Source organism: Ammodytes marinus, assembly GCF_949987685.1.
Source record: "Ammodytes marinus genome assembly, chromosome: 11".
NCBI classification, from domain to species: domain Eukaryota; kingdom Metazoa; phylum Chordata; class Actinopteri; order Uranoscopiformes; family Ammodytidae; genus Ammodytes; species Ammodytes marinus.
In genome coordinates this window covers 19,038,989-19,058,002 of record NC_137215.1, presented here as the reverse complement: position 1 = coordinate 19,058,002, position 19,014 = coordinate 19,038,989, and the positions used below count along the sequence as shown (strand labels likewise).

The following is a 19,014-nucleotide window of genomic DNA, read 5'->3' as shown; positions in this document are numbered from 1 at the left end:
CTAATCCATTTCTTTTTTGTTCTGTTCTCTTTTCGTTCTTGGCTCCGTGTTGAACCTTCTAAAACAGATTCTGGAGCGCTTTAGTTTATGAGGGCACCTGCTTCTACATTTGAGTCCATGTTTTCAGTGAGTGGAGTATTCCCAGTGCGCATGGCACAACGCAATACGGCTGCACTCAGGTGGAAATGGACATCTCCTTGTTATCTGAGGGCTGCTACAACCAAGGACACACTGCTGGGATAATCGATCATTTTCCTCAGCCAACATACGCAACCTACAGGTCTTTTTTTTATCAACTGTCCTTCCTCTACATTGGTGGGATGCTGTGGTCTCCGGTTTGTTGCGAGGAGTGATCTCACCACAATCTCTGACAAAACACGCTGCAGCTCCACACTCACTTCTACACACCCAGAGAGACCGGAGCATTCATGACTTTAATTTGAATTTGAGGAGGGAGGGCGAGGTTTTCTTGCAACCGTTGAATCGGTCCCTTGAAGATTTTCCAGAGAAATATTTTGGTGCAGGGGGACCTATAGAGAATGACTACTACGACTACTACTACTGGGGCTTGCATTTGCACAAAGACGCGTTCGGCGCGTCCTGGCTGGATTTAAGTGGTGGTCCAATTCACATCAACTGCATATAGACTCAACAACTGTTTGAGAGGGGAAACAAATGTATGTATCATGAAAGTGGGCGCCGGCTGCTTCTCTTATGAACTCCACAAGTGGAGCGTGTTTTTTTGTTCGTGTCCTCCACCACCTGCAAGTAAGATCACTTCACAACTACAATGGGACAACGTGGTGGGCTCACTAGGGGAAATGTTGCCGATAGAAGAAGTACAGTGAGAGTGCAGGACAGTGACTTCCAGAGGGCACCTGCAGCAGACGAGTGAATGTCGTCTCCGATGTGGAGCTTGTCGCTGTCCGACGCGCGAGTGGTGCTGAAATTTGGATGATGCCTAGACAGCAAGGCTGCCGCTCCCTGCACTTGAACGAGGACAACGGCCGCTTCGGTCTGCTCGCCCTCCTCATTGTACTGTACCTGCTGTGCGGCGCTGCGGTCTTCTCGGCCATCGAGAGGCCCTCGGAGCTGCGGGCTCACGGCCAGTGGCACGGGACGCTCCGCAACTTCAGCGAAACCTTCAACATCAGCCTGCAGGACCTCAACTCCTTCCTGCGGGAGTACGAGGCTGCCATCGCCGCCGGGATCCGGGCTGACGCTCTGCGGCCACGATGGGATTTTACAGGGGCTTTTTATTTTGTTGGAACTGTGGTGTCGACTATAGGTGGGTGATCTATATGCAACATTCACTGATTTTTTTGTACCCTGACCTTTGCGTCCCTTCGGTTACAGGCAATGGTTCCTGTCCTCTAAATACCTGTTGAAAAACATGTATTTTCGTATAAAATACAAAAAGCCAAACCTTGTATATAGAAAATTAACTCCAATGCAAAGTAAACAGCTCACAGTATCAATACCTTTATTATTGGATCTTTTTTTAGAAGATATTGGGGTATTAATAGCATACTTTGGGACCTCATACCTTGATAAATCCACATTCAAGACAACTAGCTTGGAGAATGGTTAATAGCCTAGTGTGCTATATTTGTTAAATAACCATATCACATATCATGTAATCAAAGATTATTGTCAGTCTGTGAAAAGGACTGGAGCAGCCAACCCTGCAGGCTGCTTCCTCTCTACTGGTTTACATAACAGATTCACATTTTTAGTTGTTTTCCAGTAATGTGCTACATTTTTGGCTGGGAGGTACTTTGGCATTGGAGGCATCTGGCTTGCCTGCCAGGAACCGCACACTCATCCCTGGTTATAGGACAGCACCCATGGGTGCTCTCTCTTTTTTTTACACATTTTCATTCAAACCAACAGGAATGTCAATGAGAAGCCCCGTCCGCTCCCCCTCATGTAACATTTACTTGTGTGATAGGTCAGAAAAGAGCAAGTGTCCCTCGCAGGGCACCCTGAGGGCCAACAGAGGGGTGCGCTGCATGCATGATAGCTCCAACACCCAAATGACCCCTCTGCCCCACTCCTCTCATTGAGGAGACACAAGGTGCAGTGAGTGAGTGAGTGAGTGAGTGAGTGAGTGAGTGAGTGAGTGAGTGAGTGAGTGAGTGAGTGAGTGAGTGAGTGAGTGAGTGAGTGAGTGAGTGAGTGAGTGAGTGAGTGAGTGAGTGAGTGAGTGAGTGAGTGAGTGAGTGGGAGTGAGTGGATGTTCAAATGAACACACCACGTAATAATTTGAGCTGACAGCAGCTGTCAATCTCCGACCTTGCCCTCAAGACAAAAACCCACAAACACACACACTCACACAAATGTATACACACAGTGATATCCTCGACATCCCCCCTTAATTGAGAACTGTGGCAAGGGGAGTAATAATGGATGGTGCGCAGGGATTTTTGTATCCACATGAAGAGCAAACCTGTCAGAACTTTATTTACTGTAGACCTGTCAGTAGCTATACCACCTTCTGCTCTCAGTTACCCAAATGCAGAGCTCTCAGAGATCCCATGCACTTAGCTAACCCGGTTACAGGGGGGGGGAATCACAGCAGCTGTGTTTGTGTATGTCTATGGCAGGTTGAAATCCTTTGTGCCCCAGCAGCGTAGTCTTTCCCCAGGCGAGCAGATCAAATAAACTGACACAGATGCTTAGGTGGGGTGATGTCTTTCTATTCAGTGTTTTTCTTTAGCTTTTGCTCGCATAGATGTTTGTCTGGATATCTATCTCGCTTCGATCTCCTTCACTCCACACCCAACCCACCCCTGAGGCTTCTGTGCTAGTTTTGCTGCATGCTTGTGAGACAGTGAAATAAAAGGCCTCTGAGGGCCTCGCCACACAACTCTTTATCAGACTGTCATCCCCCTGTTTACTCACTCCTCCCAAACACTTCCTGCCTCTGACTCTGCTGTGGCAGAGGCTTCAAATCAATGGTGACACTTTGGTCCCCTTGATGTTCCTCCACACCATCGCTTTGAAGAATGAAAGTGAGGCTGTGGCCACTGGAGGCAATTGTTTACCCAGAGTTTTTGGCCAGCTTCACCTGTCATTAACACTGCATCTAGTGTGTTGTTTCCGAGGAAACAAGAACACAAAGAGTAGGCTACATTGCAGCTTTTTCTACAGTATAGTATGAACAAATCCCAACAAAATCCTACGTTTTTCCCCAGTTCTCTCCAGCTGCGGATCATATCACAGGATCTTCCTCAGTTGCCCAGTTGTCCGTAATTTTTTTAAATATCCATTTCTTGTCGAGATCAGTTTAAAAGTGGACATAGAAAGATCATCCTTGACCTTAGAAATGTCAAAGGACATAAAAACAAACTTTTCAGGTCATTTTTAGTTTTCCGTCATAACACAATCTGCTTCTGCAGAAGTCCGGTTGTCATGGAGATGTGTCAGCTGGCAACAAAATGAGAAATATTGTTTCCAAGCTCAAGGATGAGCTTTCACTCTCAATTTTGCACCTGTGCTGGAGGCGAAAGCATGGCAAAGTTGGTTGGTTGGTCACTGAAATATCTTTGAAACTGTTGAATGACGATTGATATACAAAGATAACTGGATATGGCCAAGCCACGCGAGTTAGGACTAGTGGCCTAGTGGCCATTATCAGTGCTGCAATGTAAAAACAAAACAATGTAAAACGACAACAAAAAATAAGTTGAATTACTTTTTGTTTTGTGACATTATTCTCTGGAGATTTTATATTTGTAGTCATTTATCTACCTGACGTTTCCCCAATTAAACATGTTAGGCAAGTAGGAATGCCCAGACGTGGCAAGCTGCAAAAACACTAAGACCCTGTTTCCACCTGGGATTACGATGTGGTTTTAGTGATCCGAATACAAGTGGACAGCTCTCAGTCCGTGTGTTCACACCATAGATAGTATATAAAATGGATGTAGCATTCGGGCTGACCTCAGTTATTCCAACTGCATCCAATCGCCCTGGCCTATGCGCGTCGCCATCTTGTCAAATTTTTACTCCACCTCATTTCCTCGTACCGAAAAAGGGCATTGATGTGACATTGGGGGGAGGGAGATATGCCCATCTAGCTGATGTATACTGTACCTCCAAGGCGTAGTGAGGGCTAACGGGTGGCTAGCTGTCACTCAAGAGACCGCGCTCCTAATTATTCATACATTTTAACCTCCAATAGAATAAAAACTAGCCTGCTAGAAAATAATTCATCCCCCTCAGTGTTGTCATGGAGATATGAACTAAACATACAGATAAGAATGTTTTTTTGGACCAGGCCTTAAATAGGTTTAATAATGCTGTGAAAACAGCATATTTAACATGGGAGTCAATGAGAAATTGCTCTGTTTTGAAACCTGTCCCTAGTGGCCACCTGGTTCATTGCAATTTTTGTCACATCCGCATTGGATGCTGGGAGAACTCGCTGTGGTTGGGGCTTAGTTCACACCTGGCAGTACACGTGTCTTCTGTGTCCAATTGTGATCTGATTCCATTTACCTGCTCTGTATGTAAATCAACACATACATAATTTTTCGGACTATTTGCATTGGTGTTTTTAACCGGTGGGGTTCAAACAAATACACATAAGGGCTGTACAGTGCGACAGTTTAATCGGATTTGCCATTAAAATGTAGGCCTATTATGTGCAAATATAAATACAAGCCTACTCGCACTTGTGCGACAGGTTGACGAGATACTGTCTCATTTAGACACAGAGGAGCAATGCACAACACTGCTTCTGTAGTCTATATTAACACTCAAACCTAAGAACCGGAAGTTAGCGCTTCACAGCCCTGCAGGCCTGCAAGGCACCAGTCAAAATCAGCTCCTTCCGTGTTATTAGATTTACGCGGGGAAATGAAAACAGAGGACAGAAAGTTTGTCATTTTCAATACTTCTAACTGTGCTCACAACCTTAGGTTGCATGGTTGCAGCAACCAGTGATGCATTTTCAACGTATTTCCGCTCAGGCAGGGGGCAGCAGTTGAGTAGGCGGTCCCTAATGTGGACAAAAGTTACATAGCTGTTTACACTAGCCTACTATTTGAATGCGGACACAACAGACACAAGCGACGTAAACCACCTCCGAATTTGGTTTTTGTGATCCGATCTCAATGCGTCTTCAATGTGTCCTGAGAGTGTTTCCGCCTGTAGTTAGAGCTGTCCACTTGTATTCAAATCGCTAAAACCAGATGTTAGTGCTAGGTGGAAACGGGTTCTAATGCATATGTCTGCACAATGCAGAAACAATCCCGAATGCTAGAAAACCTTTGGGGCTTTTGCACCAACGGGAGTAATTTTTTTTTTTAAAGTGAGTAAACATAAACATGTTAGTAATGTAGTTAATGTATAACCTCACAACCACCATCATGGCTGTATACCTTTGACTCTTGCTTTTACTTTTTTGTCTCGTCTTTTGAAGCGTTGGACTAAAGTGTTTGTTTGCACCAACACCCAGCTCTCGGTTGCCTTGTCCTGCCTTACATTTTTAGACACAGCTTTTACTGCTTGTATGATAAAGAAGGCACAAGAGTCTCCTCAGCAAACGGAATCTCTATTAATATGAAAGTTATTTTTAACTTTGAAGGCTGATTGATAAGTGACGACTTCCAATTAGGGCAGCTGCTCTCTGTATCTGTTGGTTGGCCCGTATATATCATAATGGAAATTACTGCGATCCAATTGTCAGTTTTAAAGTGCTCTAAGAGGGAATACTGATAATTAAGTGTAGGATAATTAGTGATGGATGTCTGATCTGGGACTTTCAAATGGTTCAGATTGAATGGGACGGGTCTGTTAGAGCAGTGAGTTGTTTGGTAGTTTTCCACAGAATTTTCAGATGTGTATTGATATTGTTTTTGGGCTATTTATTCCTGGGGATAGACTGTGTCCTGCCTCCTCTTGCCCCTGGCAGCGACTGCAGCTCCATACTCCATCATACTCATATCCGCCCACTCGGAGAACTCACAAAGGCAGACAAAGCAAATAGGACAGTTTTATCAAACAGTGAAAAAACAGACCCTCATGCAATACTGTATGTCCTTTAAAATAAAGCCTGATTTAACCTCTGTGCCGTCTACAACTTGCCAAATGAGGAGAAATGTCAGAGGTAGGCGCAGTAAAGGGAAGATGAAATCTTGCTTAATCCTGGCTGTACAGAGCTGAGCTGCAGCATGATGACAGGGCTGTGTTCCCTAAGGGGACAATGGGACAGGGCGTATCTCTTTCCTTTACAAACCCCTGAATCTAGGTTGAAATGTGACATGTGATAACTTCAATCCATACTGTAATATACAGTTTAGGTTGACATGTAAGGATTGCACTGCTTTTTGTGCAAATGAGAGAAAAATTTATTATTCCAATCCACAGAGCACATGCAAACTGCACTGCTGAGCACCCTGCGTGCCCATGTCCCATTTGCATGTACAGTATAAGGGAATATTCAGAATTCAGCTCAAAGTTGCCCCCTTCCTATGCAAATAACCATTGTTGCAAATACACCTAATTCTCAAAGACCAGCTCTAATTGCCACAGGCAGTGATGGTTTAGACTCTATAAGTCTCTGTCCCTCTAAAGGGACAGAAGCAGATGAAGCAGATTATAGAACATTCATCACCATTAAATCATGGCCGATCGTCTTTATGAAGCATCCGAGCCACTGTGTGTAAAAACCTTAAAGTGAGCGGGGCTTCCTGAAACAGTGCCGCCAGCGAAGAGACTTGCCTACTTACGTAAACAAAAAAGGAGGGCGAACTGCACCAAGCTGCCAAAGTTTGTGTGAGTGTTGGCGCCAGCATATAATTAAGGCGATGTTATGTGAATGGTGTTTGTGAATCCGCTGCCCCCAGTTAGCCAAACACATCAGTTTATATTGATTAAACTAACTGCCTGGCCAATGCCACATTATGAAGTATGACAATAACTAATACTTTAAACTCTATGGGAGTTGTGCCTACACTTAGCTGGGATTGTCTCAGTTCTTTATCAAGGTACTCAATTTGTCATTTGGAATAAGGCTTTCTGTAGTGTAACATTTGACAGTATCAACCTCATGAAGCTAACATAGCATGTATACATACTCAACTCGCCTAATTTTGTGATGTCTCAAATTCGTGGAACGTCTGAGGAATCACCACAGATGTCACATGTTCAGCAAAGAGAATACACAAGGCTGCTAATGAATTATTGATCCGATCTAACCCCTCCGCCACAGAAGGTCAGAGTGGACATGCATGTAAAATGCATGTATCCTACAGGTTTTTTTATTCTCTGTTATTTCAAAATAATTTGTTATTTTTCTGTGATCGAAGAGTGATTATTCAAGATCCCACAAACTCATTCCTTAAATAAGCATATTGGGATAAATAAATGTTTCTTTTATTTTTGGGTATTTATTATTGCACATGTCCTCTCCCTAATTGCATACCGTGCAGTGTTAGTAACCAATCCTAATGGTTTACTCTCTGTTATCTTCATCATCCTCTCTCGTGACAATTTAAAATGTGCTGATTCGGCAGCAGAGTCTTATGGGGGCCACACTTGTGAGGTATTTGTAACTATTACACGCTTGGCTGACCGGGACAAAGCTGCAAAAGCGACTTTGCTCTCTGTGCTGTTCTGCGCCTTGTAATTATAGGGTCTCTGAGGCTTCAACACAAAGTCGCCTCGGCCTCGGACTGGCAGCGTGTTCGTTTGGCATTTAAGCAGTTTGAAATGTCACATGACATGACAGCGTGCAGGATTCCCAGAAGGCAAGCTGTGTTTTAGCTTTGATGTTGTGTTGTTATTTATATAAACTGAGCGATGCTGCCTCGCTTGGACACAATATCCGTGTTTCTGTTGCTGTATTTTGTAAATGTGCTTTCAGAGGGTTGATGGGAAAGGTTTGCAATCTGTTCATCTAGCAACATTGCTCCTGTGTAAAGTAAAGTGTACTGATTTATTTGGATTCATTCCATTATTTTGATCTTTCAAACACTTTATACCGTGTGTGTGAATTTCATTCTGTCACAAAATATGGCCTGAGATGAATATCTATTTACAGTTCACTTCTACAGAGCCATTTTGAAGGCGGTCAAGCATGACTCTCTATTGTGTTACCTTGTCACTGCTCCTGTACATCTCCTGGGCTGCTCAGTTCAATCACAGACTCAAAGGAAAGGTCACCGGTAAAAATGGAAAACACAGGGTTTTCAGTCACATGAAAGGCACCAGGGCTCTCTTTAGAATGTGCACTGTCCAGACACTCAGCACAAAAAAAAAATTCCCAATGAGGAAATGGAGCCAAATTGAACCACCACTGGTCCATAAAACTGTGTCTCAATTAATCCAGTTTCTTCTTTATAAACCACATGTTTGCCTTAAAGCAGCACCCAAGAGTATTTTTTTATATCGGCATTGGGAAATAGGACTGTGTGACATGAAAAGTGTGCCTTTTAACGACAAACCTCCTCAGATTTGGCATTTTTTGCATCTTAGAGACTCATCGTTTTGGTTCACGGCCCACAATTTAACCATTTTGGTTCACATCACTGACCACTCCCAATAATCCTTTTTTCTAGAAGCACCAGACTGCCTTTGTCAGAGTCATTTGCCAAAGTCATTATAATACATTAACATTGAACCATGAATGTTTTTCATGGCACATGGCTATCTAGCAAAACAGTTGCTGTACAACCGACCTACTGAAAACCATTGCCGTGAGCATGGCTACAAGTCAAACATGTGGTAAATGATGATCCTGACAAAATGGATGGAAATTGGATGGATAAATCACACTTAACAGTTTGTCCCACCATTTCTACATCTCTCCCAGTTCTTCTCTATACTGGTTGGCTCCTGTGTGAAGGGGAATGACTGTGTGTGTGTGTGTGTGTGTGTGTGTGTGTGTGTGTGTGTGTGTGTGTGTGTGTGTGTGTGTGTGTGTGTGTGTGTGTGTGTGTGTGTGTGTGTGTGTGTGTGTGTGTGTGTGTGTGTGTGTGTGTGTGTGTGTGTGTGTGTGTGTGTGTGTGTGTGTGTGTGTGTGTGTGTGTGTGTGTGTGTGTGTGTGTGTGTGTGTGTGTGTGTGTGTGTGTATAGGGCAAAGTAACTGAGAGGCACAGGCTTTAATAAATCCCCATCTCAGTAAACTGCTGCTGTACAGGATGGCTGTACACACCTCCGGCTCTGTCAGGGCGAGTCATAAATCCACCCTGCCTTGGTGAGGCGTGTGTACTCGCCTACATACAGTATAACTCATGGACTCAAATCATCATGGCCGAGTGATACCAAGATCATTTTAGAGGACACAGCAGATTTGCTGGGCTTCCTCCTCCTCCCACTGATTAGCTTTTCACTGATTCTGCTCTTAGCGCCAGCAAGGCAAAGAGACGATAAACCCTGTGTGTGTGTGTGTGTGTGTGTGTGTGTCTCTGACCTGCCTCCCATCAGGGCTCATTTTCCACAGCCATTTTAGATGTGTTTCAAGTGTTAATACGTATTATGATCGTCATCAGTTTCTCTGATAACCATATTTGCACCAGTGCCCATGTCAATGCTGCCTCCAAATTAACTATCCCAATAACCAGATTAGTCCCACTCTTGAAACTTGTGTATGGTTTTTAACGTACTGACGCAGTGAACTCGCGCACTTGCAAAAGGCAAAGCACCGCCATGTTGTAGGGACCCTGCGTAGCAATTCCACTTCTGCACCGGCTGATCATTTATCTGCATCTTGGGGTCAAGTGTATAAATAGATATCAATGCAATAGTCTTACAGCAAGTTGGCGTACAGCATGGTCTGGCAGCCATCCGTGTGTCTCTTTTTGTGTGAGCAGCTGCCTGTATGAGAGTAGAGGAAGACAGAAGGGCTGCCTCTTTCAACTGCCTAGATGCAAATGACTCGACGAAAGAGTATTTCTTGCACAATGTCTCAGTGTATTCAATTTTAGATTTGTGAGGAATCAACATCCACTCACACCTCTCCTTCGAGCATCCATCAAAACTTCCTTTGTCGAGCAAATACAATAACAGTCTAACTCATGAGAGACTTTGTGAGGAGGCACTCATGACTTCTAAGCACGACCTTGATTCAGTAAAATGGCTGATCATTATGATTAGATTACGAGCTGGAAAAGATTGACATAGGCATTGTGTCATGTCTGGAGCTTGAGAGGATGGGCTGCATACTAGTGGGATTCATGGCCACTGCATATTACATTAGCTTTCAAGAGAAGTGAGCATGTTGAAAACTGGAAGATAGATGAGGAACGGGCACGTTCATGTTGCATTTCTCACAAAACAGTCGGTTCAAATCAGAAGAAACAGCACATCATATCTGATCAAATTACTTCAAAATGATTTAATTTAAACCACATGAGCTTCTCAGTGTATCCACACAGGCCATAGTACAGATCAGCTGAACTGACTGTACCTTAATTGTTTGACCAAAAAAAATAAACTCTTTGCTTTTTCTTTGCCATCCATCCAGCACAAAAATTGAAAACATCCAGGTAAAAGAGCTTTTCTCTGACACTTGTCATATATTTAGTTTTTTTCCCATTAATATGAATGGTAAACCCTGGAAAGCCCCACAATCACACATTGCTGAATGTGCTGAAATGCATATATTTTGCCAGCCTTTGCGAAGTACTAAGCTTGCTCTGGGCTGGCAGCCTCCAGCAAAGTCACACTCTGTCTCTGGCTCGTAATGGGCACATTCAGTTCAAAGTAAAACATCATTTAATTGTGAGCAATAGAGCATTTCTTCTCCATTTCCCTGGGGCAGTGTGATCCATGTATGATCCAAGATCGTTTTTGCAGCCGTCAGAGTCTTAGCAGACCCCGACAGGAATCCAGTTTTTGTCTTAAATTTCAGGGGCCTGAGCTTTCACATTAGCTGTAATGAAAACCCATTTAATCGAATGTCTGTTGAACCTGAAGCACTCATTTCACGCTGGCATCTGATTCGACTGTTTTTAAAGTGATGGTGAAAAATCTGAAGCGGCAATGAAAGACATCTGATTCAGCATTGCCGTGATACTGAATGAGCACTAAATCTGTATTATCTATTATGCTGAACATGGAAGGGTTATTACACCGATATGTAGGCGATAGGGTTTCAAAAGCTCCATCTGGACATGGGTGTTTACATTGGAGAATAATACAAGAGGGCTTTATGTAACTAAGCTTTTATTCAAACATTGACTGTGCATACAGTACAAGATAATAGAAAGCGAAGGACATACCCTCTGCATCATTCAGTTAGAAGCAATTCATCTAATGACAGAATGACTCCTCAGTTACATGAAAGACAAAATCGGTGACATCATTTGCAGTTGGACATTGAGGATGGCCACATGAATCTTAATTTTAAAGGCTGCTTGTTTAAGCCCCGGCTTTTATATCCGTAAAATTGCCCAATAGTGGCCTCTGTGCATTCTGGAGCCCTTTGCAGTTCAAAAACAACTCTGCAAAGAGGAAAAACAGATCGAAAAATGAGGGGGGGAAAAGAATAAATGTTGGCACAGATCCACAGACAATGCAGCATTTTATATATTTTTTTGAAAATAAATCAATACAGACAGCGGCCGATTCATCAATCCTCTCGGCTCTCTTTGCCAGGGAATTAAGTACTGAGATACAATTTAAAGACTCGATTCACTTACCGTGGAGCCAAACGCAATCACAAAATGAAAAAAAGAGGGTATTTTAGTTTGTGTTTCTCCATGGATGTTACCTTGCTACTTCTACCAGCGTATCAACTCTTGAGCTCTCACTCTTGTCACTTATGTCTATATCGACCAGCTTAAATAATGATCACCTCAGACCATTATTTCTAATTATTGCACAGGCATGTGTACTGTAGCACAAAAATACTCATTATCAATCCTTTGACATGCAGAACAGATGATGTAAGCGTATCGCCCCGCTTGTGTGTGGGTGAGCTAGTTGTTAAATTCAAAGCCGCGTTCATTTTGCTTCAGGGCCCCATGCAAATTGTGTTGGATGTGTGTAGGCTGTGGGTGTCATAAAACACTACTGAAAATGACCTTTGTTTAAAGCTATAGTGCGTAAGATTTTCATATAAATGAATGACGGTTACATTCAGGCAATCGCCAAACAAGTTGACAGAAATGTTATTAATTTAAGCCTAACAGCTCCACAAAACTCTCTCTGTATTTTTAAGTATGGCAGAGTGTACAAACTGGTGTCACCCCCTGACACTGGTGCAACCACTCAGAAAAACCCCATGAAGCGCCCAAGAGATGTTTCAGTTGTTGATGCTACTGCTAAGAAAAAAACGTGACGTACAGCAAAAGGATGAAAATCCAATGCCCGATCCGCGAAGGTTACCTCATCTAGATGCAACGACAGTGTTGTTGTAATTACTTTTACTCATGGGGGCAACAGAAGTTACTCAACACATCTTTAAGTTGTTGGCATGCAGTGCACATATCCAACCACACTTTTCATGTACTGTAAATATCCCATTCTAGCATCTGATTTTTGTAATTTTGGCAGCAAAGTGTGAATGTTCCTATTATTAATACAGTCTGCCAGTAGTCCTGGGAGCTCCTAAGCAGATGGTGTGGTGATAATGTCCCAGGTCCAGCCATGTTGAGCCCTCTGTTCTCTCTGAAGACCCCCGCCACGCCACCATGACTAATTATTTCCTGTTCGTCACAGAAGCACAGTCATCAGTGGCACATGTCATTTCAGCTGCCGCTCCTATCGGGCCAATTTATGGCTATTCCCACTAGTGGTGGGTCATAGTTGGATTGACCTGGAGCTCGTTTTCAAGCTCATTACTTGGGGAAATGGGGAGGCAAGAGGAGACACTGATTGGATTTTTCTAGTTGGCAAAATGGTCACGCAAATAATCGTTTGGGTCCATTCTCAAGCTTTCTTAGAGTTTGTTGTTGAGGGTAGAATTTGTCCTCCATGACACACGGTGACTTTCAGATTCTATGCTTCTTCTAACAGGACAATGCCATGTAGAGTGCATGTCCTTCAATCAAACACGGTAGGGATTACCCTTCATTCTCATGTGGGTTTCCATCAGGAGCTTTGGCCTTGAACTGGCTCGGCTGTACATTTCTCCTGTAGTGTATACGTCTCGTCCTCTGACTGAACTCACTGACACTAAATGCAGTCTTACATGAGAGTGAAATGTGCCCCCGGCTTTGTGATAGTTGGCCTTGGGAGGCATTGTTCCAGGAAAGCGAATCAATGTATTTTTCCAGAAACTTAATTCTGTAGAAATTTTTGTTGGGGATTGACCAAATACTCCATAACCTCCAAAGTTAACTCTTTGAAAAGCTGCAATTACTCTTTATTTTCATTAAAAAAATTACCATTAGTGTTGCCAGTTAGACTGTTCACAAATGTCAAAAATGCAGCAATGAGCCATGGGCCTGCTGTTGCACTGGGTGACATTCCTTCATTAATGGGCAATGGAGTTTATCTTGAGTCACACTAAATCTTCACTGACACACCAAATCTGTGACTTAAAAAAATGTCTCTAACTCTTTTCACTGCTGTTTTTTTTTTGTTGCATATGCTAGAAATTCCAGTAGGCTATCTCACATTTAAAGGGAAATGTTTAGCTCTTTCTTTTAAATATAACATTCTATTTGTGACTAAAGCATTGCATCTCATGAAAATGGCTTGGAATCAGCCACTGTTACAGAAGCAATCACGTTTTTATATGCTTATTGGGAAATCATTTCCACTTACTCATTATTTCAATACACACTGCTATAGAATAGCACTATTGAACATAACTTGCCGGGGGAAATGTCTCTGTTCCCAGCTAGGAGATTTATAAGTGCACTTTATAAGTTTAGTTCATAACTTGCTGTTTATTGCTTTGTTCTGCGGACTCTAAAAAACTCTAATCTAAAAAATGAAGAACGTATTGAGTTTTGTAGGTTTTGAACAGTTCCCCTTCCTTTACAGGAGCTCTTATGTTAAAATGTATGATTGATTACAGTTTAGAGGCAAGTGGTCTGTAGTGTAGCAAATGAAATGCCCAGCATTGATGAAGCCCATCAATACTTCTATAAGCAACATTCTAAGTCATTTGTTCAATTTGGATAGATCCTTATTCTCCTACACAACTCAATGAGCCATTGCACATTTTTATATTGGGAAGGCAATGGTGTCAACTCCCTGATTGCGGCTGAGCTGATGTGTTTTAAACGTAAGCGCTGGTGATAAACACTGACCTAAACCATTACAGGCCAGTAACAATCTATTTTTGTCTCTCCCCCGATTTCCCAACAGTCTGATAACCATCGGAGCGTCTTCTTCTTCTTCTTCTAAAGCTGTCAAATGGTGATAAATGGATACTAATGACACCATTTCCATCACACTCCTTTTGACTGGATCTCTAGTGTGTAATGAAGAGTGCAAGCATCATTTGCCATTAGAGCATAACATCAATTTCAATGTTGAGTTGAGCCTACTTTATTTAATGTTAATGAATAAAAATTATCCCAGGGTTTAGATTTAATTGCATTAGCACACATATGATTTTCCTGCCTTATCGGGTTCTGACGAATATAAAATGACTAATCTCGGCTCGGACAGAGTGGAAAGATTGTTCACCACAGAACTTATTGGTCTACACTGGTGGTGATTGTAGTCGTAACAATTAAATAGTCGAAAAAATTGCAGAGGTTTTGTGAGTAGTGTTTGTGTCTTTGGTTCCAGCTTGCCTGTCCTTTGCTTTCTATTGTTGTTCTGTTTTTCTCTAATGCGGCTTGACACAGTAGTCTGGAGTAATGGCTCTGAAATGCTACACTGAATCGATGCCTGGTGTCTTTCCCTTTCTTAGCTAATTCACTTGTAATGAGAGACGGTACGGAGGACAGTCTCTGGGGTCTCTGTCTGTTTTACCTTTTGTTCAGTTGGGTTCAAAAGACTTGGGATGCTAATAACTTAATTATGAAAAAGCTTTTACTGAAGAACCTATTTTGGATACTTCCTGTCTGACAACTCCTGTCACCAAATGGTGTTGCGACTCGCACTGAAACGTAACTTTGTCACTACCTTTGACTGATCATTGAAATGCCTGGTGAAATGTATAAAATGTATATACTGTGTGTGTGTGTGTGTGTGTGTGTGTGTGTGTGTGTGTGTGTGTGTGTGTGTGTGTGTGTGTGTGTGTGTGTGTGTGTGTGTCTGTGTGTCTGTGTGTGTGTGTGTGTGTGTGTGTGTGTGTGTGTGTGTGTGTGTGTGTGTGTGTGTGTGTGTGTGTGTGTGTGTGTGTGTGTGTGTGTGAGAGAGAGGCCACAACATCTGTGTACATGTCTGGATATGTGGATGTGTGCTTATATTCCTGCTTGTCTCTATACAACAATCTGTTTCAATCAATGTTGATCTAAATGACCCGGGATGTCAACAGCACACCCACAGGAGAGTGGTTTTCAGTGGGAGAGATAAGGTCAAAAAAGCCATTTTCGGTATCATAAAGGAAGTATTGTCTAGATATTGATGTCATTTATTACCTGACATGGATGATTACAGACGGGTTGGTAGGAAAGGGGGGAAAAAGCGCTGCCCTAATGTTCTGAGAAGACTGAAATGGAGGGCGGCCATGATGGAAAAATCTATTAACCTTGGCCTTGAAGTGAACTGCTTGATCTTTCAGCACGATTTTATTTGTTGACAAATATACCATCTGCTGTATCTGCGGATAAGGATCACAATATTGTGTGCGTGTGCGTTAAAGTGTGCGTGCATGTGTGTGCTCCCATACCCCGGGAGAGATGTATGAGGTGTACATATAGCCATATAATGTGTACATATAAGACCTTGATGTTTGCATATGTAAAATCAAACATCAATAGTCTCCTCCAGAAGCATATGCCCGAAGCTAACCTTCCACAATACAAACAGTACAGTTCTTTCTACATGTGAAATGTTTTAGTGTATGATTGAATTCTGTTTTGTACTGATTAAATCAATCAAGCCATAAATCAGTTATTCCAAACCTGGAAGGGGACCCAAAATTAAATTCCATAAAGCGATTCATGGTCCCAAGAAGAGGATCCTCAGACTTTTCAGAGTGCTATGACTAGGTCAAGTTTGAATTTGTGCAGGACTCTGGATTATGGCCAAATACCCACAAAGCTAAACATCTGAACCAGGCTCAGCTGTGCTTTTGTGCTAATTTGCATACCCCCACATTAAACTAAGATTTACAACAGGGTACACACACTAGCTGCTAAACACTTGGGCTAGAACCTGTAATGAGGGCTGGAAAGTGATTGCTTCATTTTAAGACGTCACAAGCTAAATGTCTGGGGAACCATCGATTCTTTCAAAATACATGGTCATTTTCTTTCTGTCAAATATTGAGCTTAATTTGTTTTCTTTATTATTTTTACACCTCCTCTTTAGCTTAAGTGGCAGCCTTCTGGGAGTTGTGGAGCAGACTAGATTTTTTTTTTTTTTTTTTGTTTAGATTTTCTTTGGGCATCTTTATACTTTATTGACAGTGCAGAGAGACAGAGGTGAAATGGGGAAGAGAGGGGAGTGACATGCAGAGAACGACCGCGGGCGGGAATCGAACCCGGGTCTGCTGCTGGGCCCGGCCGGGGGGGGGGGGGGGGGGGAAGGGAGGGGGGACGCCATTCCAACTGAGCTAAGGGCGCCCCTAGAATTTATTTTTAAAAACAAAATTACCTGATGGAGGAAAAAATGCTTTGCTCAAATAGCAAGACACAGAGCAGCAGTGTCAGAGGGCTGCACCTGCGATGCTTCTCCAGATTGAGAAGTGCTCCTTCAACATGAAGCAGAATCCATAAACATTCTCTCCTCTCCTCTCCTCTCCTTTCCTCTCTGCTCATAATCATAACCCCTTCCACGGCTTGAACACTCAGTGTAATTGACTACGAAATCAAAAGATAGCAGGAAGCCGAACCCTGCAGTCGAGAAAGGAAAAATTCAGAGGGCTTACCTAAGCGTATTACTGACACCCGCCTCCCCTCAGTGTAACCTATGTCCATGTTGTTTTGCAGTCCCACCAACAGCAATACATATTATATTAAGTGCAGAACCTTGTGTTAAAACTCTGTATATCAACACTATATCATTTATACCATCAACAATTATCATATGATATTATCCTCGCGTATGTGACTGTGCTGTTTTTATTGGACATGTTAATTCAAATTGGACATATTATAATGGATGCAGTCAGTGAAAGGTGTCATGTAAAATTGTCTTTGGACTTTTTTCTTTTTTTTAATCCTAAAAGGTTTACATAAAGGTCCTTCCAGATGGCAAAATATTGTTTTATTTTCATTTACAGCTAATAATTAAAACACTGGATTGGAATTACAGTAGTTCCCATTTGGTAATTTCCCCTCATTCCCTCCTACTGAACAATATGCAACTTAATTTTCCAGGCACTGTATATTTTTTATTATCCCAAAGTCACTTTTTTTAATCGTCCTCTACTCGGACATATGCACTCATCTTCCAGAGGAAGCTTATAGTCTTGTATCATTATCGGCACTATGCACATTACTTGTTTGAACTTTTTTCATTAAGGCCAAAGGGTTTAGAAACATGATGTATGCCTTATTTAAAAACCCCATTTAGATCTGATGTTCTTTTGCTTTCACACATTGTTTCCCTGGTTAATTACTTGTGACGAGACTGAAGACATCCTGTTGGCAAAAAAGACTAACTGCCTGTTATCTATGTTCTGACTCTGCAGGTTTTGGGATGTCAACACCAGTGACTATTGCAGGGAAGGTGTTCCTGATCTTTTACGGGCTCCTGGGCTGTGCTGCCACCATCCTCTTCTTTAACCTCTTCCTGGAGCGCATCATCACACTGCTGGCTGTGGTGATGAAGGCTGTGAGGGAGCGGCGCATCAGGAACAGTGGTATACTCCCGCCAGGTATCCGCCACGACTTCTCGGCCTACTCGCTTCCAGGCTGGAAGCCGTCAGTGTACCATGTGATGCTAATTCTTGGCCTGTCAGCCATCACTATCTCCTGCTGTGCATCAGCCATGTACACCCCCGTAGAGGGCTGGGCCTACTTAGACTCGCTCTACTTCTGCTTTGTCACCTTCAGCACCATCGGCTTCGGTGACTTTGTCAGCAGCCAGAGCGCAGCTTACGAATACCAAAGCCTATACAGGGGGGCCAACTTCCTCTTCATGCTAATGGGGGTGTGCTGCATCTACTCGCTCTTCAACGTCATCTCTATTGTCATCAAGCAGGTGCTCAACTGGATGTTGGAGAAAATGAGCTGCTTGTTTTGCCAGCGCTGCAATAAGGCCAACAACCTCCTAGGAAGACGCAATGCCATCCGCCCAGGGAGTAAGAGTCGCAAGGGTCGGCCGGGCCAGCCCACAGACTCAGATGGACCTTGCGATAGTGACACTGAGGGACGCAGACTATCAGGGGAGATGATCTCTATGAAAGACTTGGCAGCCTCTAACAAGGTGTCACTGGCCCTCATGCAGAAGCAGCTGTCCGAGTCGGCCAACGGATATCCCAGAACAGTCTGTGGCAGCTCACGCCATAATGGCTTCTCTGGGGGTGTTGGCGCCCTGGGCATCATGAACAACAGGCTGGCAGAGACAAGTAACTCCAGGTAGAAGACATTGGCAGGCAGGAAACAAAGGGTTGGAGCTCTGAATTCTCATATATGTAACAAACCCTGAGGTTTATGGCCGTGGATTGAAATGGATTGCGATGCAACTTGTGATACATGATACATGGGGTTCTTTTCTTTTTATACTTTTGTTTAAAATTATGACCTGTGTTGGTAACACAGGTAATGCCGATTAGGTTTATAATTGGTTATCATTTTTAGTTATAATTAGAATGGCACCAACCAAGAGTTGATCTGGAAGCATGGGGGACCACTCATCACCCATTTCATTTACCTCAAACCCAACCCAGAACAAACCAGTGAACGCTTCTTAAACATCAGTGTTATTCTGCAGAGGAACTGCAGTAGTTTGTTACACACGCTCAGTATATCAGACTACTACGACTAA

The 19,014-nt window shown here is 42.9% G+C and overlaps 1 protein-coding gene across 1 annotated transcript; it reads left to right on the top strand.

Moving 5' to 3' along the window:
* Positions 1 to 954: 954 nt before the first annotated feature.
* kcnk12 (potassium channel, subfamily K, member 12) lies at positions 955 to 18,609 on the top strand (the record flags this gene model as incomplete). Its single annotated transcript, XM_080037090.1, has 2 exons — positions 955 to 1,288; positions 17,717 to 18,609. The coding sequence occupies 2 exons, from the start codon at positions 955 to 957 to the stop codon at positions 18,607 to 18,609; spliced, it is 1,227 nt and encodes a 408-aa protein (XP_079893216.1).
* Positions 18,610 to 19,014: the final 405 nt, after the last annotated feature.